General features: G+C 38.4%; 1 protein-coding gene across 7 annotated transcripts in view; it reads right to left on the reverse strand.

The window, feature by feature from the left end:
- Positions 1-26,374, reverse strand: part of ARHGEF9 (Cdc42 guanine nucleotide exchange factor 9) — a 180,060-nt gene that overhangs the window by 19,568 nt on the left and 134,118 nt on the right. For all 7 annotated transcript variants that reach the window (XM_032848751.1, XM_032848746.1, XM_032848750.1 and 4 more), the window contains 2 exons: positions 24,084-24,215; positions 13,862-14,105 (listed from right to left, as the gene is read on the reverse strand). In XM_032848751.1, coding sequence (XP_032704642.1) covers positions 13,862-14,105; positions 24,084-24,215 — 376 coding nt within the window. The remainder of the gene's footprint in view (positions 1-13,861; positions 14,106-24,083; positions 24,216-26,374) is intronic.

A 26,374-nucleotide genomic window follows, 5' to 3' on the forward strand; every position in this document is an offset into this window, starting at 1 on the left:
ATTGCTAATTCTATTTTGGTAAAAAAATACCATTAGAATTTTGATAAGTTCACATTAAATCTATAGCTAACATTGGGTAAAATGGACATTTTAACAATATTGTCTATTTATTTATGTGTTCTTTAATTTCTTTCAGCAAGATTTTATAGTTTTTGGTGTATGGTCTCTCACTTCCTTGGTTTATTCCTAAGTATAATCACATCCATTTTGATGTGATTATAATTGGGACTGTTTGCTTCATTTATTTTTCAGATAGTTCATTGTTAGTTTATAGAAACACAACTGATTTTTGTATGTTGATTTTGTACCCTTCAACTCTACTGAATTCATTTATTAGATAGAAAAGCTTTTTTTTTTTCCTGTGGAGTCTTTAAGGTTTTCTATATATAAAATAATGGCATCTACAAACAGAAATAATTTTACTTCTTCCTTTCCCATTTGGATGCCTTTTTTTTTTCTTGCCTAATTTTCTCTCGCTAGGACTTCCACTATTATGCTGAATAGAAGTGGTGAAAATGTGCATCCTTTTCTTGTCATTGATCTATGAGAAAAAGCTTTTAGTTATTCCCCTATGAGTATGATGTTAGCTGTAGGCCTTTTCATAGATAGTATTTATTACGTCCAGGTAAATTCCTTCTATACAGAGTTTGATATGAGTTTTTTATCAGGAAAAAATGATAAATTGTGTCAAATCCTTTTTTCTGCATTTATAGATATGATGATGTGATTTCTATCTTTCATTTAATTATATCACATTAAAAGATTTGCATGTTAAGCCATCATTGTATCCCAGGGACAAATATGACTTGGTCATGGAGTATGATCTTTCATGGTGCTGCTGAATTCTGTTTGTTGCTGTTTTTTTTTTAATATTTTATTTATTTATTTGACAGAGATCACAAGTAGGCAGAGAGGAAGGCAGAGAGAGAGGAAGGGAAGCAGGCTCCCAGCTGTGCGGAGAGCCCGATGTGGGGCTTGATCCCAGGATGCTGGGATCATTACCTGAGCCAAAGGCAGAGGCCTTAACCCACTGAGCCACCCAGGTGCCCCTGTTGCTGTCTTATCAAAGATAGTTTCATGTGTGTTCATTGGTGATACTGGTCTTTAGTTTTTTGTTGTTTTTGTTTTGTTTTGTTTTGCTTCTTTGTTTTTATACTGGAAGACTTAATATTGTTAAAATAACCATCCTGGTGAAGTTGATATACAAATTCAAAGCAATCCTATCAAAACTCTCTAGTTCCATTTATACAAGGTATGAATAAGTTCTGTAGATCTGCTGTATAACACTGAGCCTATGATTAATATTACTATATTATGCACTTAAAAATGTGTTAAAAGTATAGAGTTCTCGGTGTTTTTATCACATAAAAAACAGGGTAGAGGTCTCCCCACAAAGGAGAAGAAATTCTCTCTCAGCTTAAGCCCATGTATGCAGAGTCTCAACCTTCTCATGATCCTCTATAGATGACAGCTTTGGACTATGCCCATGAGTTTGAGCCTGCCCTTGATCTTGCAGTTGACTGCCTGCTCCATAGATATTGGAGTTGCTTAGCCAGGTTTTGTAATCCCATCAGCCAATTCCTAGAATAAATCTCTTAATAATACATTGTCTATGAGTTATGCTTCTCTGGTTGAACCCTGATTGATATAAGGAATTATAGTTAGATTCTGTATTCCTCATCTAGAGAGTTACTTATGATAAATTAAGTTAAAAAAAAAAACAAGTTACAGAGTAATATGTTTGGTATAATTTTGTAAGTAAAAAAGTTTTTAAAAAGCCTTATCTGTATATATGCTTATATGAACATAAGTATGGAAATAGGCATACCACAATTATACTGATTATCTCACAGAGCACAGGAGTGACAGAGAAGGGAAAATAATGTTAAACTTTATTAGACTTTGGTATGTGTTTAAATGGTTATTAAGGCCATGTATTCATTTTATCATTAAAAGAGAAAAATTAAAAAAAATAAAACATTATGATAAATGCATATGACAGCCATAAAAATAATAATTAAAAATATTAATCTCAGGAGAGGCAAGATGGCAGAGGAGTAGGGGACTGCGTTTCAACCAGCCCCCTGTATTTAGCTAGATATCTAACAAATCATTCTGAACATCTACAAAATAAGCCTGAGATGTAAGAATATATATCTGGGTCTCTATAAGCAGAAAAACACTGCCTGTCACCAGGTAGAAAGGGCAGAGTTGTGAATCTGCAGGAAGATATCAGAAGATAAACAGAAGGGGAAGGGAGCCTCCATAAGCTGGTTCCTGGAAATTTATATACTACCAGAGTGCAAAAGCCTCCTGTGCCAGGGATGGAAAAAATTCACAGAACAGTAGCAGCCAGGAAAGGGCTTTAGAGTGGCACCCAGACATGATCCAGGAGCTGTGGGGTGTGCATGGCTGCTCCCAGTTTTAGAAGCACAAAAGGCAGGGACATGCTGGGGCACCTGGAATGACCTCTGAGAGAGTAACTGTGGGCACACACCATCAGAGACAGCAGAAACGGAAACTGTGTTCTGGAGGGTTTAGTGAAGAGAGCAGACATCAAATTCTCTGCCCTAGGACAGATGTTTGGGTGTGGCCATTTTTGCTCTGACCCTTGGAAGAGGTGCAGAAAGCTGCCAGAGAACAAAGGCTCAAAAAAATGGGTTTCCACTGAGACCAGCATTTCCCCAAAGGGAGCAGTGCAAATCTGCCCAAGCAGGGTTGTCTGAGAAACAGTGCAGTAGGACCCTCCCTAAGAAAACAGGCTGGAAGAACAAGAGGACCACAACTTTGTGTTCCCCATAAGACTGTAAAATCCCAACACCAGGGGAAAATAGTATATTGAGCTCCAGGCATTTCCTCACAGCTTGTTTATTTTTCAGATAAAACTCTCTTTTACTTTTTATTATTTCCCTTATGCTGCTTCTGTTTTTTGTTTTCTTTTTACCTTGTTCTTATTTAAACTAGATATTTAAGATATCAATATTTAAGATATCAACTTAGAGATTTCATAGTAGCTTTTTAACTTGTACTTTTTTACACCTATATTTTTATAGATATATGTTTCATTATAGTCCTTTATTCCCCTACTCAGTATTTATATATATGTATACATATATATGTATATATGTATGTATGTGTATATGTATATATACACATATGTATTTACATACATATATGTGTGTATGTGTATATGTATATGTGTATATGTGTGTATGTGTATGTATACACATACACACATATATGTATGTAAATACATATAAACACAAATATATACATATATACACATATATATGTGTCCATACACACACACACATTATATTTTACTTATAATTTTAGGAAGTAATGTTCTCTAACAAACAGACCAAAATACACTCAGGAAAAACTGAAACATCCAAATTTGTCCACACTGAGAGATTATATGCCCCCTTCCTCTCACCCACTTTTTAATTTTTTAAAGTTTTATAAATATTATTCTTGTTTTTCATTTTGGTTATTTATTTATTTATTTATTTTTGGTGGTGGCTTCTGAACACTCCATATTTTCCTAGGGTGCATTTAGCTTGGGTCACGGTTGATATTTTGGGCTCTGTACATTCCTTCAACCATCCCTCAAAACAATGACTAGGAGGAGAAATTCCCAACAAAGAAAAGAACCAGAGACAATGGTCTCTGCCACAGATATAATGGATATGGACATAAGCAAAATGTTAGAGATAGACTTCATGGTAGCAATTATGAAGTCAATAGCTAGGCTTGCAAAAAGCATTAGTGACAATATAAAATCTATAAGGGCAGATATGAGATCTAATCTGGCCTAACTTAAAAATGTTATGAATGAGATGTATTCTAAATTGGATATTATAATAGGCAGGGTAAATGAGGCAGAAGAACAAAATAGTTATCTAGAGGTCTGGCTGACAGGAAGGAAGGAAGCCAAGGAGAATAGGGATAAGCAGCCAGAAGTCGATGAGATCAGACTTAAAGAGATCAATGATGCCATGAAATGATCCAATGTCAGAATTATTGGGATTCCTGAGGGGGCGGAGAGAGAGGACTAGAAGGTATATTTGAGCAAATCACAGCTGAGAACTTCCTTAATCTGGGGAACGAAACAATAATTTGTGTCCAAGAGGCAGAGAGGACCCCTCCCAAGATCAATAAAAATAGACCAACACCCCAGCATGTAATAGTGAAAGTTGCAAATCTTAGAGCAAAGGAAGCTATGCTGGGAGCAATTAGGGGAAAGAGATGTCTTAGGTACAGAGGGAGGAATATCAGAATAATGTCAGAACTGTCCACAGAGACCTGGCAAGCCAGAAAGGGCTGGAAAGACATATTCAGGGTACTAAATGAGAAGAACATATAGCCAAGAATACTTTATTCCATTTATTTAAAAAGAGATCCTAGGAACAGCAGAATCTGAAAGAATATGTGACTACCAGCCAAGCCCTGCCAGAAATTTTGAGTGGGGTTCTATAAAAGAAACACCCCAAAGGTAATATAGATCAGAAATTTACAGAGATAATCTATAGAAACAGGGACTTTATAGACAATATGATGGCAGTAAGTTAGTATCTTTCAATAGTTACCCTCAATGTGAATGGCCTAAATGCTCCCATGAAATGGCACAGGGTTGCAAACTGGATAAAAAGACCGGATGCATTCATATGCTGTTTATAAGACTCATTTTGAAACTAAAGCACCTCCAGATTGATAGTGGGGGGATGGAGAACGATTTATCATGCCAAGAGACCTCAAAAGAAAGCTGAGGTAGCAATTCTCATATCAGACAAATTAGATTTTAAACCAAAGACTGTGGTAAGAGATGTAGAAGGACACTATATCATATTTAAAGGGTCTACCCAACAAGAAAATCTAACACTCATAAATATCTATGCCCCCAACATGGGAGCAGCCAACTACATAAGCCAACTGTTAACCAAAATAAAGAATCATATTGATAATAATACATTAATAGTAGGAGAACTTAACCCTCTACTCTCAGCAATGGGTTGATCATCCAACAGAATATCAACAAAGAAACAAGGCTTTGAATGACACATTGGATCAGATGGATTTCATAGATAAATATAGAACATTCCACCCTAAAGCAACAGAATACTCATTCCTCTCGAATGCACAGGAACTTCCCCCAGAGTAGACCACAGAACAGTTCACAAATCAGGTCTCAATTGATACCAAAAGACTGAGATTATTCCTCGAATGTTATCAGGCCACAATGCTTTGAAACTAGAACTCAGTCACAAGAAAAAATTTGGAAGGAATCAAACATGTGGAAGTTAAAGAGCATCCTGATAAGAAATGAATGAATCAACCAGAAAACTAAAGAAGAACTTAAATAATTCATGGAAATCAATGAGAATGAAAACACATTGGTCCAAAACCTACAGGATACTGCAAAGGCAGTACTAAGGAGGAAATACATAGCCATACAAGCCTTTTTCCGAAAATTAGAAAAACCCCAAATGCACAAGCTAACCTTACACCTGAAGGACCTGGAGAGAGAAGAGCAAATAAAACCTAAACCAAGCAGGAGAAGAGAAATCACAAAGATCAGAGCAAAGATCAATGAAATAGAAACCAGAAAAACAGTAGAACAGATCAATGAAACTAGAAGAGGGTTCTTTGAAAGAATTAATAAGATCAATAAACCTCTGGTAGACTTATCCAAAAGAAAAGAGAAAGGACCCAAATTAATACAATCATGAATGAAAGGGGAGACATAATGATTAACACCTAGGAAGTAGAAAGAATTATTAGAAATTATTACCAGCAGCTACATGCTAACAAATTAAGAAACCTGGAAGAAATGGATGCCTTCCTAGAAACTTATAAACTATCAAGACAGAAACAGGAAGAAATTGGGAATCTGAACAGACCAATAACCTGTAAGGAAATTGAAGCAGTTATCCAAAAACGTCCTAACAAACAAGAGTCCAGGGCCAGATAGCTTCCCAGGGGAATTCTACCAAATATTTAAAGAAGAAATCATACCTATTCTACTGAAGTTGTTTCAAAATATAGAAACAGAAGGAACACTTCAAAGCTTGTTCTATGAGGCCAACATTACCCTGATCCCAAAACCAGGCAAAGACCCCATCAAAAAGGAGAATTACAGGCCAATATCCCTGATGAACATGGATGCCCAAATACTCAAGAAGATTATAGCCAATAGGGTCCAACAGTACATTAAAAGAATTATCCATCATGAGAAGGTACATTTTATTCCTGGGATGCAAGGGTGGTTCAACATTCACAGATCAATCAACGTGATAGAGCACATTAATAAAACAAAAGACAAAAACCAAATGATCCTTTCAAATGATGTATCAAAAGGATTTGACAAAATGTAGCCTTCTTTTTGGATTAAAACCCTTGAGAATGTAGGGATGGGGTAACATTGCTCAATTTCATAAAAACCTTGTATGAAAAGCCCACTCTGAACATCATTCTCAATGGGAAAAGCAGAGGATTTTCCCTTAAGGTCAGGAACATGACAGAGATGCCAACTCTCACCACTATTGCTCAACGTAGTTCTGGAAGTCCTAGAATTAGCAACCAAACACCAAAAGAAATAAAAGTCATTCAAATTGGCAAAGAACAAGTCAAAATCTCTCTTCATAGATGACACCATACTTTATATGGAAAACCCAACAGACTCCACCACAAATTACTAGAACTCATACAGCAATTCAGCAATATGGTGGGATACAAAAATCAATGCACAAAAATCAGTTACTTTTCAATACATTAATACTATAAGTGTAGAAAGAGTAATTAAGGAATACTTCCATTTACAAGAGCACCAAAAACCATAAGATACTTAGCAATAAACCTAAACAAAGAGGTAAAGGATCTGTATTCTAGAAACTACAGAACACTTATGAAAGAAATTGAGGAAGACACAAAGAGATGGAAAAACTTCCAATGCTCATGAATCAGAAGAGCAAACATTGTTAACTATGCTGCCCAGAGCAATCTACACCTTCAATGCCATCCAAATCAAAATATCAATAACATTTTTCAAAGAGCTGGAACAAACAATCCTAAAATTTGTGTGGAAGCAGAAAAGACCCCAAATCACCAAGGATATGTTGAAAAAGAAAAACAAAGCTGGGGGCACCATGTTGCCTGATCTCAAGCTATCTTACAAAGTTGTGATCACCAAGACAGCATAGTACTGGTACAAAAACACACACATAGATCAATGAAACAGAATAGAGAGCCCAGATATGGACCCTCAACTTTATGGTCAACTAATCTTCGATAGAGCAGGAAAAAATATCTCATTGAAAAAACACAGTCCCTTCAATAAATTGTGCTAGGAAAATTGGACAGCTATATACAGAAGGAAGGAAGGAAGAATTCTGGAGAAGAAAACAAGAATTTCTCTCCAAGAGGCAGAGAGGACCCCTCCCAGGATCAATTCTCTTATACCATACACAAAGATAAACACAACGTAATACAGGTATACATCAAAATCCTAGAGGAGAACATAGGCAGTAACATTTTTGACATTGGGCACAGCAACTTCTTTCAAGACACATCTACAAAGGCAAGGGAAACAAAGCAAAAATGAACTTTCAGGACTTCAGCAAGATAAAAGCTACCCCAAAGATACAGATGTAGTGAAAAGAATGGTCATATGCACCTCAAACGTCATAGGAGCAATGTTCATAATAGCCAATCTGTGGATAGAGCCGAGATACCCTTCAATAGATGAATGGATAAAGAAGATATGGTCCATATATAAATAAATAAATGGTCCATATATACAATGGAATATTACTCAGTCATCAGAAAGGATCAATACCCAACTTTTGCATCAACATGGATGGGACTGGAGAAATTATGCTGAATGAAATAAGTTAAGTACAGAAAGTCAATGATCTTATGGTTTCACTTACTCGTGGAACACAAGGAATTACGGAACAATGTCCCTGATGAACATGGATGCCAAAATTCTCACCATGATAGTAGCCAGTAGTATCCAACAATACATAAAAAGGATTATTCACTGTGACTAAGTGGGATTTATTCCTAGGTTTCAAGTGTGGCTCAACATCTGCATATCAATCAGTGTGATACACCACATTAATAAAAGTGAGAACAAAAACCATATGCTCTTCTCAATTGATGCAGAAAATGCATTTGACAAAATACAGTATACTTTCTTGATTAAAACTCTCTGCAGTATAGGGATAGAGGGAACATACCTCAATATCATAAAAGCCATATATGAAGAAAAGTGAATATCATCCTCATTGGGGAAAGACAGAGAGCTTTTCCCCTAAGGTCAGGAACATGACAGGGATGCCCAATCTCACCGCTGCTATTCAGCATAGTACTGGAAGTCCTAACCTCAGCAACCAGACAACATAAAGAAATAAAAGGCATCCAAATTGGCAAAAAAATAAGTAAAACTTTCATTTTTCACAGATGACATGATAGTCTTATGTAGAAAACCCAAAAAATTCCACCAAAAAATTGTTAGAACTCATACAGGAATTCAGCAAAGGGGCAGGTTATAAAATCATTATACAGATATCAGTTGCATTTCTATGCCATAAATCAGTCAATAGTTTTTAAAAATTATGTTCAGTTTTGGAGTGGAATCTTTTGGGTTTTCCACATATAGTATCATATCATCTGTTGTTTCCTGCCTTGTTACTTTTTGCCATTCTAGCTGGTGTAAGGTGGTGTCTCATTGTAATTTTAATTTGAATTTCCCTGATGGCTAGTGATGTTGAACAGAACATGTGTCTGTTAGCCATTTGTATGTCTTCCTTGGAGAAGTGTCTGTTCATGTCTTCTGCCTATTTTTTACTTGACTTTTGTGTGTGTGTGTGTGTGTGTTGAGTTTGAGAAGTTCTTTATAGATCTCGAATACCAGCACCATTTATTTATTATTTTTTATTATTTTTTATTATGTTACGTTAGTCACCATATAGTATGTCATCCTAACACAAGGAATGGCATGGAGGATATTAGGTGAAGGAAGGGAAGAATGAAGGGGGGTGATAGGAGGGGGAGATGAATATTAAGAGACTATGGAGTCTGAGAAACAAACTGACAGTTTTAGCAGAGAGGGTTTCAGGGGATGGTTTGGCTCAGTGATGGGTATTAAGGAGGGCATGTTTTGCATGGAGCACTGGGTGTTACACGTAAACGATGACTCTTGGAACACTACATCAAAAACGGATGACATCCTAAACATTGTATGGAACCAGAAAAGACTCCAAATAGCCAAAGGAATGTTGAAAAATAAAATCAAACCTGGTGGCATCAAATTCCAGACTTCATGATATATTATAAAGCTGTAATCATCAAGACAGTATGGTACCAGCACAAAAGCAGACACACAGATCTATGGAATAGAACACAGAACCCAGAAATGGAGCTTCAACTATATGATCAGCTAATCTTTAACAAAGCAGGAAAGACCATGGAATGGAAAAACATTCCTTCAACAAATGGTATTGGGACAATTGGACAGCCATGTGCAGAAGAAACTAGACAATTTTCTTACACCATACACAAAAACAAACTCAAAATGGATGAATGACCTAAATGCGAGACAGGAATCCATCAAAATCCTAGAGAACACAGGCAGCAACTTCTTTGATCTTGGCCACAGCAACTTCTTGCTCAAGATGTCTTCAAAGGCAAGGGAAACAAAAGCAATAATGAACTTTTTGGACTTCATCAAGATAAAAAACTTCTGCACAGTAAAAGAAACAATCAACAAAGCGAAAAGACAACCTACAGAAAGGAGAAGATATTTGCAAATGTCTTATCAGATAAAGGGCTTGTATCCAAGTTTCATAAGGAAGTTATTAAACTCAACACCCAGGAAAGAAAAAAATCTAGTCAAGAAATGGGCAGAAGACATGAACAGATACATCTCCAAAGAAGACCTAAAAATGGCCAACAGACACATGAAAAAATGTTGCAAATCCCTTGGCATCAGGGAAATACAAATCAAAAGCACAATGAGATCCCATCTCACACCAGTCAGACTGGTAAAATTAACTTATGAGGAAACAAGGATGTTGGCAAGGATGTGGAGAAAGATGAACCTTCTTACACTGTTGGTGGGAATGCAAGCTGGTACAGACATTCTGGAAAGTTCCTCAAGAAGTTAAAAATAGAGCTACCCACAACCCAGCAACTGCACTACTAGGTATTTATCCAAAAGATATAAACATAGTGACCTGAAGAGGCACCTCAATCTTTATAGCAGCAATGTCCACAATAGCCAAACTATGGAAAAAGCCCATATGTCCACCAATAGATGAATCAATAAAGAAGATGTGGTATGTATGTATATATATATATATATATATATATATATATGGAAATAGAGGGTATTATTATGGGTGAAATAAGTCAGTCAGAGAAAGGCTAATACCATATGATTTCACTCATATGTAAAATTTAAGAAATAAAACAGATGAACATAGGGGTAGGGAGGGAAACATAAAGTAAGATGAAATTAGAGAGAGAGAGAAAAACCATAAGAGACCTTTAACTATAGGAAACAATCTGAGTTTGCTGGAAGGGAGGAAGATGCGGGGATGGGGTAACTTGGTGATGGGCATTAAGGAGGGCATGTGGTGTAATTAACAGTGAGTGTTATATCCACTGATGAATCACTGAACTCTACCTCTGAAACTAATAATATACTACATGTTAATTAATTGACTTTAAATAAAATAACACAAATTTTAAAAATAAATGATTTAGAGAAATGCTAATGATATGACATTAAATGTAGAATGAAGATATAAAATTAGAACTGTTCATCATGGAGAGGTAGAGTTTGGGGGAGACATAAAGATTCAGCCATCTTAGCCCTAGTATTTTATTTATACACAATAGAACAGGAAAGAAATATATCAAATATTTACAAAAGTTATCTCTTTCTGGGTAGAATGTTTTAATGTGATTTTTAATTTTCTATTTTTCTGTGTTTTTCCCCAAAATTGCCTGCAACAAAAGTGATATCATTGTAATTAGAAAAAAATAATGTTTTAGAAAAGATAATATAGGTTTGTCAGAAAGTAATTTCTGTAGCTCCATCCATGTCATTGCAAATGGCAAGTTTTTGTTATTTTTTTATGCTTGAGCAATATTCCAGTGTGTGTGTGTGTGTGTGTGTATGTGTGTGTGTGTACTACATCGTGAATGGAGCTTAAGTGTATTATGCTGAGCTAAATAAATCAGAGAAAGACAAATACCATATGATTTAATTCATACGTTGAATTTAAGAAAAAAATGAGCATGGGGGGACAAAAGAGAGAAGGAAACCAGAAAGAGATTTTTTAAAATATAGAGATAAAAGCAATTGTTACCAGAGGGGTGGTGCTCTGGTGGAGGGGTTAAATAGGTGATGGGAATTAAGGAGTACAGTTTATAATGAGCATATGGTGCTGTGTGTAGGTGTGGAATCACTAAATTGTACACCTGAAATTAACATTGCACTTTATGTTAACTATCCGGAATTTAAATTAAAACTTGAAAAAATATTTAAAAAATACTTTCTGGAGGCTTTTTTTCTTAGAAGCAGATTCTTAAAGTTACAGGTTATTAGGGCATTGTGTGGGAAATATCACAATGGAACCAGACAGAATGGTGGGGATCTTCAAGTTGACCTAGGGTCTACATAAAGCACACTAAGACAATTCCTTTAATAGGTCTAACAACCTAGATGGTATCAGAGGCTGCTGCTGCCTGCCACTGAAAGAAACAGTCCAATAGTATTTCTGTATGACCCTACATCATGTCCCATTGCAACACTCATGTTAAAAGCTATTTGGCTTCAATGAGACTCAAAATGAATTATTTTTTAAAGATTTTATTTATTTGAACAGACAGAGATCAAAAGTAGGCAGAGAGGCAGGCAGAGAGAGAGAGAGAGAGAGAGAGGAGGAAGCAGGCTCCCTGCTGAGCAGACAGCCCAATACGAGGCTCCATCCCAGGACCCTAGGATCATGACCTGAGCCAAAGGCAGAGGCTTTAACCCACTGAGCCACCCAGACACCCCTCAAAATGAATTATTAATGTGCACTCTATCCAAACTTGAGGAAAGAACTAGGATTAGATTAAGTAGTGTCTTTCTGATCATCCTTCCTTATGTCTGAACCATTTAAATCCCCAACACTGAAGGAGAGAAGAATCCATTTGCACCAGAACTCAATGGGTAGGCCCATTTTTCTAGAAGCAGTTTCTACCAGCTTGAGCATGTAAGTGTTTAAATATAAAATCCTATCCAACTTTTCCATCAACATGGATGGGACTGCAGGAGATTATGCTGAGTGAAATAAGTCAAGCAGAGAAAATCAATTATCATATGGTTTCAGTTACTTGTGGAACATAAGGAATAACATGAAGGACATTAGGAGAAGGAAAGGAAAAGTGAAGGGGGTATAATCGGAGGGGGAAAAGAACCATGAGAGACTGTGGACTCTGAGAAACAAACTGAGGGTTTTAGAGGGGAGGGAGTGGGGGATGGGTATTAAGGAGGGCACATGTTGCATGGAGCACTGGGTGTCATATGTAAACAATGAGTCTTGGAATACTACATCAAAAACTAATGATATATTGTATGGTGACTAACATGCACAATAAAAATTAAAAAAAAATCCTACTCTCATTAAGAGTGGGGCAAAAACAGAAACTGTGTCTTCTCAAGGAATTACAAAGCTTGGCTGTTTGGTATTTTTATGCTAGAATGGCAGGACCATGACCAAGAGACCATATAGTACTTTGTAAACCACAAAGCTATAGTCAATGGCACCTAAATCCCACAGTTGGAAAGCAGCATGAAAAATCCTTCTACTAGTTATGTACCCTCTGAAAAAGGGGAACAACCTATTTAAAGCAAAAAAAAAATATATATATATGGTTTAGTATAACAGAATCATGCAAGTGATCATGGTTTTAGACCCAGCTATATTTTCTACAATTTATTTTAAAATGCTTTTATACAGAGAGTGTGATATATACATGCACATTAATTTTAATCTGTGCTCTAGGGGCATTTAGTTAACATCTGAAGTGCCTTAATCAGGCATACACACTCAAGAGGTGATTTGTTAACACATTAAACACTCAGAAGTCTTTGTTCCAGAGACGACTATTTCCAGCAGTTCAGTCACTTTAATACAGGAGGCCTAATTAGCCTAACATGTTAAAAATGAATTTTCATTGGTAAAATGAATGTTTTTCAAGATGTGTACTAGCAACAAATGTCTTACAGTCTACATAGCCCTCACAAGACCGGTATAAAAATCTAGTGAGCCCTATAGCTTTTACCCTTTAGAAGGAAGCCTTAAGCTCAAGATTTAAAATAGGTATTATGTCTTATCCCACATCAGAGGATTTTGTCACCAGACTCTAAGTAGAAAGTTAGTTGAAGTTTGTTGCTATAATATCACCAACTCTTCCTTGACTAACCTCTTCACAGAAGATGCTGCCATGTATCTAAGAACAAAAATGGGACTTTACTGAGATTACAGAACAGGTTGTATGACTTCTTTTGTGTTTATTTGCTAATAAATGTTTGTATGTTTGGGAGAATTGAGACTGAGGTTTGCCTCCAGTGTAATAGTCTTATCTAGGCATGAGATTGTGATGGAGGCAAATTATAACTCTCACTTAACTTTGACTAGTAGAAACTGATATCTGGCAAAAAGGACCTAATAATAGGAGATCACCAAAATAGATTAGGTCAGTTTACAACTGAAATCTTCCCTCTGCTTCTAGAAAAATGAAAACTAATTCAAATCCTCTATGCTCTTCATAGCTATATTCTTCTTTCTCTTCTCAGGTCACTTACCAATTTTTTCATCTTCCTGTACCATTTTCCTCTCTTCTCTGAAAGCCCTGAGCCAGCGTATTTTCTCCTCCAGCTTTTTGGCAAAGAATAGATGCATCTCCTCAGTCTCCTTGTTGTGAAGCTTGAAGGCATTTTTCATGCTGACATTAAAGTCATCATCTCTGCCATCTTCAATGTCAACTACTTCATATTTATCCATGTCAATGCGGCCTTTGTAGTACAGGATATCTCTTCGGATCAGGTCCTAGGTGAAAAGGAAGAAAAGGCTTTTTACTGGAGGTATGTTGACAGTAGGTACCATGAGAGTTGGCTCATGGGCACAGCAGGATGCTAAGGCTGCCATTGTTTTGGAGTACCATAAGGGGTTGGTTTGGTCAAATTTAGGCAGGTTAGTTTAGCAGTATGACATTGATATCTTGGTTAACTAGATGCTCTTAGAGAAAGCCTTTGTCCTACAACCAAGGACTCTGTCTCAGACCACAGCATCAATCCTTGTATGTGTTTATAAGACACATATATGGGGAGCAGGATGTAGTAAACCACACAAGCATTGCTAGCATGGGCCTTTTCTTTTCTAAAATATTTGCAAGCCCTCCAGAACTATGAAATAAGTTAGATGTTTGTCTTGGGCGAACTTGGGAATTCAAGCAGGCTAAGGAGACCTGCATATCAGACTTGGGATGAGTGGTAAGAGTACCAAGGTGGCCACAGGCTGTTGGCCAGGAAGGATTACATGGAAATGATTGAACACTTAGCACTCTGGGGTATTTTGGAGAAGGCCTAGTCTGGCAGGGGAAGTGGGGGTAAGAGTGAATAAATAGCTTCATATATTGACTTGAATGAATCTCACAAATCTTACCGCATGAAACACATAAAAGTGTAGATGGATACAGACAATATATAGCCTATCTTTTATTATTGTTGTTTTACTCTCTGGTATCCAGAATTGGATAAATACTCTCAGTCTATGAGGTACTCATCATTAGTTCACACAAGGTGCTCTTATTCCTCATTTTTTTTACTTACTTACTTTTAATGATACATTAAATTTTGGTGAACCTGCTGCTCAATTTAAAAGCTATGGTGTTGCAACTTCTTTCAAGATATGTCTCCAAAGGCAAAGGAAACAAAAGCAAAAATGAAATTTTGGGGCTTCATCATGATCAAAAGCTTCTGCACAGCAAAGGAAACAGTCAACAAAACAAAAAGGCAACACACGGTATGGGAGAAGATATTCACAAATGACAAAACAGACAAAAGGCTAATATTTAGGATCTATAAAGAACTTCTCAAACTCAACACACACAAAACAGACAATCATATAAAAAAATGAGAAGAAGACATGAACAGACACTTCTCCAATGAAGACATACAAATGGCTAACAGACACATGAAGAAATGTTCATCATCACTAGCCATCAGGGAGATTCAAATCAAAACCATATTGAGATACCACCTTACACCAGTTAGAATGGCCAGAATTAACAAGACAGTAAACAACGTGTGTTGGAGAGGATGTGGAGAAAGGGGGACCCTCTTATACTGTTGGTGGGAATGCAAGTTGGTGCAGCCACTTTGGAGAACAGTGTGGAGATTCCTTAAGTAATGAAAAATAGAGCTTCCCTATGACCCTGCAATTGCACTACTGGGTATTTACCCCAAAGATACAGATGCAGTGAAAAGAAGGGCCATCTGTACCCCAATGTTCATAGCAGCAATGGCCACAGTCACCAACTGTGGAAAGAATGAAGATGCCCTTCAATGGACGAATGGATAAGGAAGATGTGGTTCATATACACTATGGAGTATTATGCCTCCATCACAAAGGAGGAACACCCAACTTTTGTATCAACATGGAAGGGACTGGAAGAGATTATGCAGAGTGAAATAAGTCAAGCAGAGAGAGTCAACTATCATATGGTTTTGCTTATTTGTGGAGCAAAAGGAATAACACGGAGGACATGGGGAGATGGAGAGGAGAAGGGAGTTGGGGGAAACTGGAGGGGGAGATGAACCATGAGAGACTGTGGACTCTTAAAAACAATCTGAGGGTTTTGGAGGGGAGAGGGGTGGGCGGTTGGGTGAGCCTAGTGGTGGGTTTTGTGGAGGGCACGTATTGCATGGAGCACTGGGTATGGTGCATAAACAATGAACTCTGGAACACTGAAAAGAAATTTAAAAAAAGAAATTTAAAAAAAAGGAAAAAAAATAAAAGCTAAGATGCTGAACAGACATTTTTCCAAAGAAGATATACAAATGACCAACAGACACATGAAAAAAAATGCTCAACATCACTTGGCATCAGGGAAATAAAGATCAAAACCACAATGAGATACCACATCACAACAGTCAGGATGGCTTAAATGAACAACTCAGGATGAGGATTCAGAGAAAGGGAAACTCTCTTACACTATTGGTGGGAATGCAAGCTGTTACAACCAATCTGGAAAGCAGTATGAAGGTTCCTCAAAAAGTTAAATACAGAGCTACCCTATGACCTAGCAATTATGCTACTAGGTATTTATCCAAAGGATATAAATGTAGTGATCCAAAGGGGTACTTGCACCCCAATGTTTACAGCAGCTATGTCCCCAATAGCCAAGCTATGGAAAGAGCTGAGATGTTCATCAACAGACGCATGGATAAAGAAGATATGGTGTGTATACACATACGCACACATGCACACACACTTACACACACAATGGAATATTCCTCAGCCATCAAAAACAATGAAATCTTATCATTTATATATACGTGTATGGAACTAAAGGGTATTATGCTAAGCAAAATAAGTCAATCAGAGAAAGAAAATTATCATATGATTTCACTCATATGTGAAATTTAAGAAACAAAACAGGATTATAGGGGAAGGGAGGGAAAAATAAAATAACATAAAATCAGGGAGGAAGGCAGACCATAAAAGACTCTTAATTATAGGACACAATCTGAAGGTTGCTGAGGGGAGGTGGATGGGGCGATGGGGTAACTGGGTGATGGGCATTAAGAAGGGCATATAATGTAATTATCACTGGGTGTTACAAGCCACTGATGAATCACTGAACTCTACCTCTGAAACTAGTAACACACTATATGTTAATTAATTGAATTTAAATAAAATATAAAAAATTTTAAAAATAAATAAAAGCTACGATGTCACAGCAACCTTAAATCCCATGTTCATCAATCCTGTGGTTTCTTTCCTAATCAGTCTTATCTCATCTTTATCTATTCCACTTATATGAGGTTTAAAAACCTACAAAGGAATGCCACATAATATATAGGAATACATACATATTTACAGAAATTATACAAAAAATATGACAATGACACATGCAAATTCAAGAGAGTATAAAGAGAAAGAAGATGGAAGGAAGGAAAAGAAAGGTAAAGAGCAGAGAGGGAGAGGAGAAAGAATGTATTTGTAATGAATTATTTCTTAGATTGGATAGTAAGTACATAGGTACCCATTATATAATCTATGTATCTTTTTGAATGTCAAATTTTTTAAAGGTTTCATTTATTTATTTGACACAGAGAGAGATCACAAATAGGCAGAGAGGCAGGCAGAGAGAGAGGGGGAAGCAGGCTCCCTGCTGAGCAAAGAGCCCCATGTGGGGCTCAATCCCAGGACCCTGAGATCATGACCTGAGCCGAAGACAGAGGCTTAACCCACTAAGCCACCCAGGTGACTCTGAATGTCAAATATTTTATGAATTAAAAAAAGAGGGATGGATGAAATGACCTATAGACTATGGAATGTAAGGTCTGATAAGTATCTCTCAGAGTGGTCTTTCAGCCCCTCCTTCTCTTAGGACTGCTCTCAACTCCCCCTGAGGGCACACTGTAGAGAGCAAAATGGACTCTCTTATGTCAAGCAGGGATCTGTGTCATGTAATGATGCAGGTAGTTAAATGTACTGCAGCTACAAGATATTGCTGGGACCAGCATCAGCTGGCACCCTAGAACTGATAATGAGTGGAACCAAAGGAGGTCTGCAGGGACCCAGAACCAATTAAATCCCTTTAAAAGGGGGAGGATTTTTGCAGCAAACTATCAGACTCTTCAGACATGAAGTCTCTATGTCTGACCACTTAAAAAAGGCAACTGCCACCAAAGGCTCTACCCGATTGATCTCTGACCAGAACTGAGATCCCTCACTGCTTGAACATAATAAGCAGTAAGTGCTGAGAGCTGACCAAGACCAGATTGAGGCCTTATCTCAACTGCACACCCACAGACACACTTCATGTTTGGTTCATTAACTTCCTACACCCCTTCTATTATTTGTTGTGTGCTTTGTCTTATGTCCTACCCTGTGTTGCGTAAGAAGCCAAGTTTTATCACATGGTGAAATGTCATTGACTTTGGAATCCTAAACCTGCTTTATAATCGTGATTAACTTTATGATTGAATAAAGTTGACACTGGAAAGACACAATTCATGTGTGCACCTTCATAGCATGCCCATGACACACATCTATTCTTGGGACATATGTGTGACTAAGTCTGGCCAAGAAAATCCTTTGTCCTGAGAGATGTCTTCTAGTAGCCAACTCATTCTTGCCAACTTTCCCTCCTCTTTGTATATATTTGGCCTTTTAGACAATTTGACAGAATCAGAAATGCTCATTAATTTTTGTTAACATTATACAGTTTGGTTAAACTATTCCTATTCTGCTGAATTGTCTTACATGCCTCACTTTTCAACTGCAGGCTACCTGCAAAGAATCTACCTTTGTAATCCTGACTCTTCACACTGCATGGTAAACTGGGTGTTTTGCTATGTCTGAGGAGGGCTGTCTTTAAGAATTCCCAACATAGCTGTGTCAATCTCAAAGTCCAAGGCTATGAAATACAGGTGTTGTTGAATTGATTTGCAAGAAACAATGTCTACATTGTTCTTTTTCATCCCATAATAATTGTGCATATAAATAGGCTGTGCTGAGTACAGATGGGTTCTGATTTGTTGGGTGTCTCTGGCATCAAGTTCAAAGGAGAGGAAAAAGTCAACTATACAGAATGGGCCAATGTTGCTCCAAGACTGATTCAGAGCCTGGGTTCCTTTTACCATGCTCAAAATAGACAAGCTCAATCCTGGCCAAAAGGATGGGGTTGTTCCCATGCGCTGACTTCCACAGTCCTCAGGAATACTTTATGAGACATGTGCATAAAAAGTGGGCCCTGTCAGTCCAATCTAACTACAAAAGCAGGACAAGCTAAGGAGAATGGATTGATGTAATCTAGTTTGATCTCATAAAGGCCTGAAACCTGGCTTAAAACACTTAATACAAATACACATAGAACTGGGAAGCTAGGTCTAGACTGTACAGCTAATAGGTAGATACCCACCTGACTAGAATAGGTAGCCTTAACCACCTACTATTCCTAATTTCACCCAATGAGACAGGGAAACTGAAAGACTCCATAAAAATAGGTTTTTCACTCCTTTTTCTGCTTCTATTCTTGCTAGGACATCCATCCCTATCCCACTTTACCCATGCTTCGTAATGCAAACAGCATATGTCCTCCTTATAAAGGACAGGAGTTAATGATTTCTCTAGAATAGGAAACATCTAAAGAAGGACCAGATAAGAATGACTGGACAAAGCTACCATGTGTGTATTCTAGACAACCATGGCTAGACCTCTCAATACCAAGGCCTCCTGGCTCCAAAGAATATCTGGGCCCTTGTCCTTGTTCTAACTGGTACCTAGATGCCTGAGAGGACAACTATATTAGAGCACCATCTGCAATAAAACCACCCAGACCCTGAACAAATGAGACTCCCACCTTTCCTTTCTTAGTCTCCCAGAAACTCTGACTGTATCTGGTCTCTCTCTATCTTCAGGAATCTCTGCTTTCACCTCCTGCTGACTCATGGTTTATTTCCGACCTTTATGAAGCCAAGAACACTCTTGGCTGGTCCTACAGGATCCCCTTTGGGTCTCTGGACCCAGCCTGCCAGCATCACCTACAGCTTCCTTTAACTCTGAGTTGGTGTGTCATCATCCTTGTTAGCCTTTAAAATCTTTACTAGTTTCCCAAAACAGGAAAGGATGTACATGATCTTAGAGCTAAATTAAAAACATCAACTGAAACTCCTATTGTTTCTTTAGCTATTTAATGATAACAAGAAACTTGAGAGAGTTCTGCTTCTGTGGAAGGGGAATAGGACTAGGCAAATGTGTCATTAAGGTTCTCCCTTTGCCTACTCTTTATAGCTCCCCAAAGTGTTGAATGTGAGTTTTCATGCACAAGATTAGTCATAAAGCCAATTTTAGGGTTGTGATAGGAATTATTAAGTATGACCTACTGTTCAAAAAAATCCCATCAGAAAATTGTAGCCAAGGCCACAAAGCAGCATGCAACGCACATGGAAAGAGTGTGAGTTATACAGACTCCTAGCTGCTTAACCTACTAGCTATGGCCTTGGGAAAGCCATTTTATCTCTCTGCACCTCAATTTTCTCTAAAAATGTTTGTAAACCTCAAATCTAAACATGCAATTTCCAGGTCATGAGGCCAGCCTTGTCTAATAAATATGGTGCCGAGCTTTCTTGGTCCCAGAATAATTTTTTTTTAAAGATTTATTTATTTGACACAGAGAGAGAGAACACCGGCAGGGGGAGTAGGAGAGGGAGAAGTAGGCTCCCCACCAAGCAGGGAATCTGATGCAGGGCTTGATCCCAGGACCCTGGGATCATGACCTGAGCTGAAGGCAGATGCTTTACAACTGAGTCATCCAGGCACACCCAGACTAATTTTTTTGGTAAGCCTTCAAAACTCCTTTGATGAACCTAAAAATCTCACTTTTTTCTTCCTAATCCATTTAAACTTTCAAAATAATTTAAATATTGTGACAAAAATAAATCAAAGCAAAAGTAACTGAATATTTTAAACTTTACATAGCTACCTCTATGTCCTTGGAAATTCCATTTATCCTTTTAGGGTGGGGGTGGTTGCAGATCTATACTTAGGCTCACACTAATGTGTCCTCCCTGCCCCAACAATACCTCTTATTCCAATCCAATTCCAGCCTTCAGGTCAATTTTACACATTCTTCCTCCTCAAGTCTTCCCTGAAGGCATCTCTAGCTCAAGTTGTTGCAGTTTCCCTTTTCTGAATGCTAGCACTGATAATGAAGACTCTTATACAACTTAAATTCGGCCACAACACTCCTGAGTTACATTAGTTCCATTTCACAACTTGTAGTCTGCTTATTAAGTTGTGCTGAAGTAGTATACCCTCCTTGCTCTTGCCTCACTCAGGGGCTTCCCAGGGAAAAACAGCTGACAAAGCCTCGGAAGTTTCTCTGCTCAGCTTCTGGACATGGCAAGGGGAAAAAGCCCTCTGGAGTCCTGCTTGTGTAAGGTCTCATTGGGACCAGGCTGCCCAAATGCCACATGTTAATGGTGGTCTGAGTGCTTTCATAGGCACATGGTGAATAGGTGTTCACCACAGATGCTATTTAGGTCATCACAAGTTCCCTGCCTAATAGCGTGCCAGCCTTCCTCTTTTTCCCTTACAGTCATCCAAGGTGGAGGATATCAAGGGCACCAGTGCTTCTCCAGAAAGTCCCTGGCAGTCTGCAGACAAGCACCAAGCCTATCCATGGATCCAGCAAGGAACCTACTCCAATTCCTGACATTATATAATTCAAACAGTTGGGAGATAATTGAATTTGACTTCACTGGGTATTCATGGGGTTTAGCAAGACACTGCAAACATTTTGTATAAATGACAGATGCTGCAATCAGGGGAATGCAACTCTTAGGGACTGTAGTCTGTCTCACTTGCTTGTCAGTAAGGTCTTTTTAGAGAGGGGCCCCAGTTACTGCCCACCCCTAGCCTTGACCACCCTGGGTTTTTTCTCCAGAGCCTGAGGAAGGCACATAGGGATGGGACTGGAATTATTTTTCTCATTATTTCATCCCAGCATCTAGAGTACATTCATTTTTTTTAAAGATTTTATTTATTTATTTGACAGAGATCACAAGTAGGCAGAGAAGCAGGCAGAGAGAGAGGAGGAAGCAGGCTCCCCGCTGAGCAGAGAGCCTGATGCAGGGCTCGATCCCAGGACCCTGGGATCATGACCTGAGCCGAAAGCAGAGGCTTTAACCCACTGAGCCACCCAGGCGCCCCTAGAGTACATTCTTAATAACAGAATAATAACAGCAACAACAATGGTAGCAGTTAACACTTAGCATATATCATATGCTAGACACTATTCCAAATGCTTTTCATTTCCCTAGCTTTATTGAGGTATAATTGACAAAGATTATATATATTTAAGGTATACATTGTGATGTTTTGTTATATGTATACATTGTGAAATGATCACCACAATCAAGCTAATTAACATATATATCTCACATGGTTACTTTTTTGTGATGAGAACACTTAAGATGTACTTTCTCAGCAAATTTCAAGTACACAATATAGTATTGTTAGCTCTAGGCACTGTATTGTACACTAGCTCACCAAAATCTATTCATCTTGCATAATGAAAAGTTTTCGCCTTTTGACCAGTATCTCTCAATTTCCCAAATCCTCACCAGTCCCTGGCAACCACCACTCTGCCTTTATGACTTCAACTGCTTTAGATTCCACATAAAGTGAGATCATATGGTATTTGCCTTTCTCTGTCTTATTTTACTTAGCATAATGTCCTCCAGGTTCGTCTGTGTTGTCACAAATGACAGGCACTTTTCTATTTTAAAGGCTAAATAATATTCCACAATGTGTGTGTGTGTGTGTGTGTGTGTGTGTGTGTTTGTAGGCATGCATCACATTTTCTTCATGCATTCATCCCTCAGCAGCTAAATGTTTTGCACTTACTAACAGATAATCTTCACAACAATCCTACAAGTTGGGTACTGTTATAACCCCATTTTATGAGGTACTATAGATAGAACAGTTAAGAAGCTTACTCAAGAACAAAAGGTACTAAATGGTAGAGTTGGGCTTTGAGTCCAGACTACCTGGCTCAAAAATCTGTGCTTGTTCAACTATTGCATATACTGTCTCTCAAAAGAGATTTGCTGAATGAATGAATAGTAACACCAAATATGCAGTAATTAAAAAATATCAATAGCTAACATTTACTAAATACTATGTGCCAGGCACTGCAACTATATTGTTTCATTTAACCCTCACAACTTCTCTTCTCTGTAGATACCATTATGATTTCCATTCTGCAAATGTGAGGCACAGAGAAGACACAGCTCATGGGAAAAGTTGATACCTTTCTGGCTGGCCCTAGAACCTATGCTCTTAGCACTATACTTTACTACTTCCCACTACCTTAGGTGGTCCTCCTCAACACATCCTGAGATGAATTCTATCATCAGTCTGATTTGGCGCTGAGGAAAATATGAACATAAAGTTAAAAACAAACAAACAAACAAACAAACAAAACAAAACTGGCCCAAGGTTAGAGACAGTAGAGCCTAGGGCCCAGATGTTCTGGTTTCAAATCTGCATCTCTTTTCTGCTGTTTCCCTAACCTCTGTTGTTATTGTCACATTTCTGAGTTCCAAATCGCTCATCCTCCAAGTCGGGCCCTTCAATACAAGAAGAAATGGCCCGATGCAGAAAGTTCCTTGAACAGAAGAAGTCTTCCCTCCAGCATTGTTATACTCTATTTAGTGCCTGATCCTCCTAAAATACAATGGAACTAACATAAGTAACTAGTAGTTATGAAACAGAGGACAACAGAGTATGTCCAGGAGGGTATAATTAAAAACAACGGATACAGAGAAAAAGCTGTTTGGAACAACTTCAGAGGTGTAGAATATTAGTGGGTGACTGAGGAGAAAGGAAAGGGGATCTCTACCTCTCCTTTGGGGGGGGGGGAGGAGAAGAAAAGGAAAAATTCCCCAAAGCAGCAAAATAATTTCCATCATCTCTGGAAGAAAACAACAAAACACATACATAATTAAAGTAACAGGGCAATAAGATGCAGTGGAGCAGAGACAGCCATCACAGAAGACAAGAAGAAAGAGAACAAAGAGTCTTATTCTAGATTTTTTTAAGAAAAATTGACAAAGAGGGAAAAATAGCAAAAGTTAAAGAAGGAGTCACAAAATTAGAAGCCACTGGCATCTTTTCCCACCTACTATAATGACCACTTCATTGGGAGCTGGAGATAATGGAGAAGGAGGGTCTGATGCTCCTGAGGTGCCCATTTCCCATCTCCCTCAAGAAAGAAGGGTTTGGGATTACCTTCTTGCAGAGAACCATCTGGTGGTCAAACAGGAAGAAGACCCGCTGCTGGTTCCGGCCATAGGGCTGGTAGATCCAGGCCATTTCCCCAGTGTAGATCAGTTCCGAGCTCCTGTCTAGGATGTCCTCACCCTGGGAAGAACATGTGATAGTGAGAGGGAGCCAGGCAGAAGGGATGGACCTGTCACCTGCCTGGAAGCACTGAAAACTGGGCATAGACTGGGGCAAGAGGAGTACAGAAAAGGCCTGGCAGGGAAAGAGGGATAGAGAGGACTCCTGGGAATCCTTAAAAGGTTCCACAAGTGGCAAAGACCCATACTCTTGTTCACCCTTGGGCCAAATGAGCCCTACCACTCAGGACTGCTATATTCCTTCTATGCCAGTTGCTCTCTAGCCCAATAGGCACCAAGGTTCATTCTGGTTCCATGAGGTTTCTCTCTCTCTCTCTCTCTCTCTCTCTCTCTCACTTTCCTTGTCTTTTTCTCTATTAATTTCTCTTTCTGCATCAGTCCTTCATCCCAGATCTATTCTTTTAGTCTCTTTCTTATACCTGAAGAGTAAGCCTAAGGAAATAATAGAAGTCTCTCTGCTTTCCAAAGGAGTAAAAAAGGGGGCAAGGGAGGGCAAGAAGGAGACAATTGTAGAAAGAGAAAGAGAGAATACATTCAGTCTCTTAAAATTTTTTTCTTCTGTCAATTTATTAAAATACATTGATTAAATAGGAATAGGAAATAGGAAACTTCACAACCATATTATTCATAGCCTGAAAAGAACTTCCTCTTCTTGCTGTATAGTCAGAAAAAAAAAAAAGTACCAACACATCTGACTTCTAGCTAATTCAGTTCTTCAATTTTACAGAGATTCTAAGGCCCCTTTTTCACAGTAACTCTGCTAGGTCAGAGGTACATGGGATATATGTCAGATGCCAAGGCAGATTTGGCACCTGTTCTCAAGAAGCTTACAGTCAGTGGAGGAAACTAATGCAGGTTGTGCACAGAACTCATGGAACATGAGGCAAACTATACCAAAGCCCTGGGCACAGGGTGTGTTCCAGGACCTATATAAAGATAGGGATAAAAATCAGTGGTCCAGGATGCAGGAGAATTAATACTAGCATCTATGGGGTACCTGGGTGGCTCAGTCAGTTGAGGCTCTGACTCTTGATTTTGGTTCAGGTCATGATTTCAGGGCTGCGAGACTGAGCCCCATGTGGAGCTCCATGCTGGGTGTAGATCCTGCTTGAGATTCTCTCTCCTGCTCCCTTTGGCCCCCCTCCCCCTCTCTAAAAAATATATTAACACCTATATGCATCAGACATTTACTACATACTTTTGCTCTATTTCTTCTGAGGTATACAAGAAGCTTGGGAGGTGGTCTTACTCTCATTTTATAGTCCAAGAAATGTCAGGTGATCAGCTAAGATCACCCAGCTCATTAGCTAGATATCCATGACCCAGGCCCAATTCTGTGGCTCCAGAAAGTATACTCATTCTTGCCACTACATTATGCTGTTTCTAGACCAGTCAGTCCCTTCCTGTCTCTCAGTCTCAGTTTTTCCAGATGTTAAATGTGGTACATGAGGATGATCTCTAACTCCTAGCCCTGATACTCCAAAGTTAAGATCTCATCTTTGCACCCCAAATTTTCAAGTCAAGGTTAGAGATGGAGATCCCTGCATTACTCCTGTAAACAATTAGGACAGCCTAGACAGGGCAGTGGGCCAAAGAGAGGGGTAGCTGGAAATGGTATTCTTTAGCATACTACTTTTTTCAGTCTAAGTGATGAGAAGGAAAAGGGCAGCTCAGTGGAAATATTTTATAATAATATAACCTCAAAAAGAAAGCTCACAGATACTGTGACTCCAGATTCCATTTCAGGGGTTCCTTGGAACTTGAGTAAACATTCATCCTCAAAGGGCCCACATACTAACACAGAACATCTGGGAGATGAAGCTCTCAGAGTGAGGGATTTGTGCAGGGCTTTCCTGTTATATGTATGGGAAGCTGAGAGTGGTACCTGTCTGCCACGTCCCACCCTGAGACAGGCCAGGAAGATGTGCTACAGTCCATTTTGGATATATATAAAATAAAAGAAAGCCATAAAAACAGGCTAAGCCCAAACAAAGTTGGTCAAGATGACTTTTTTTATTTTCAGGATGACTTTCAAAGTTACATCCACTGTAACAGCCAGGAATACTCCTATTTTAAGTACTTGCAACACATAACTCAGAAAGGAAAGGAAAGGAAAGGAAAGGAAAGGAAAGGAAAGGGAAAAGGGAAAAGGGAAAAGGG

Source organism: Lontra canadensis, unplaced genomic scaffold (assembly GCF_010015895.1).
Source record: "Lontra canadensis isolate GAN:19392208 unplaced genomic scaffold, GSC_riverotter_1.0 scaffold207, whole genome shotgun sequence".
NCBI lineage: Eukaryota > Metazoa > Chordata > Mammalia > Carnivora > Mustelidae > Lontra > Lontra canadensis.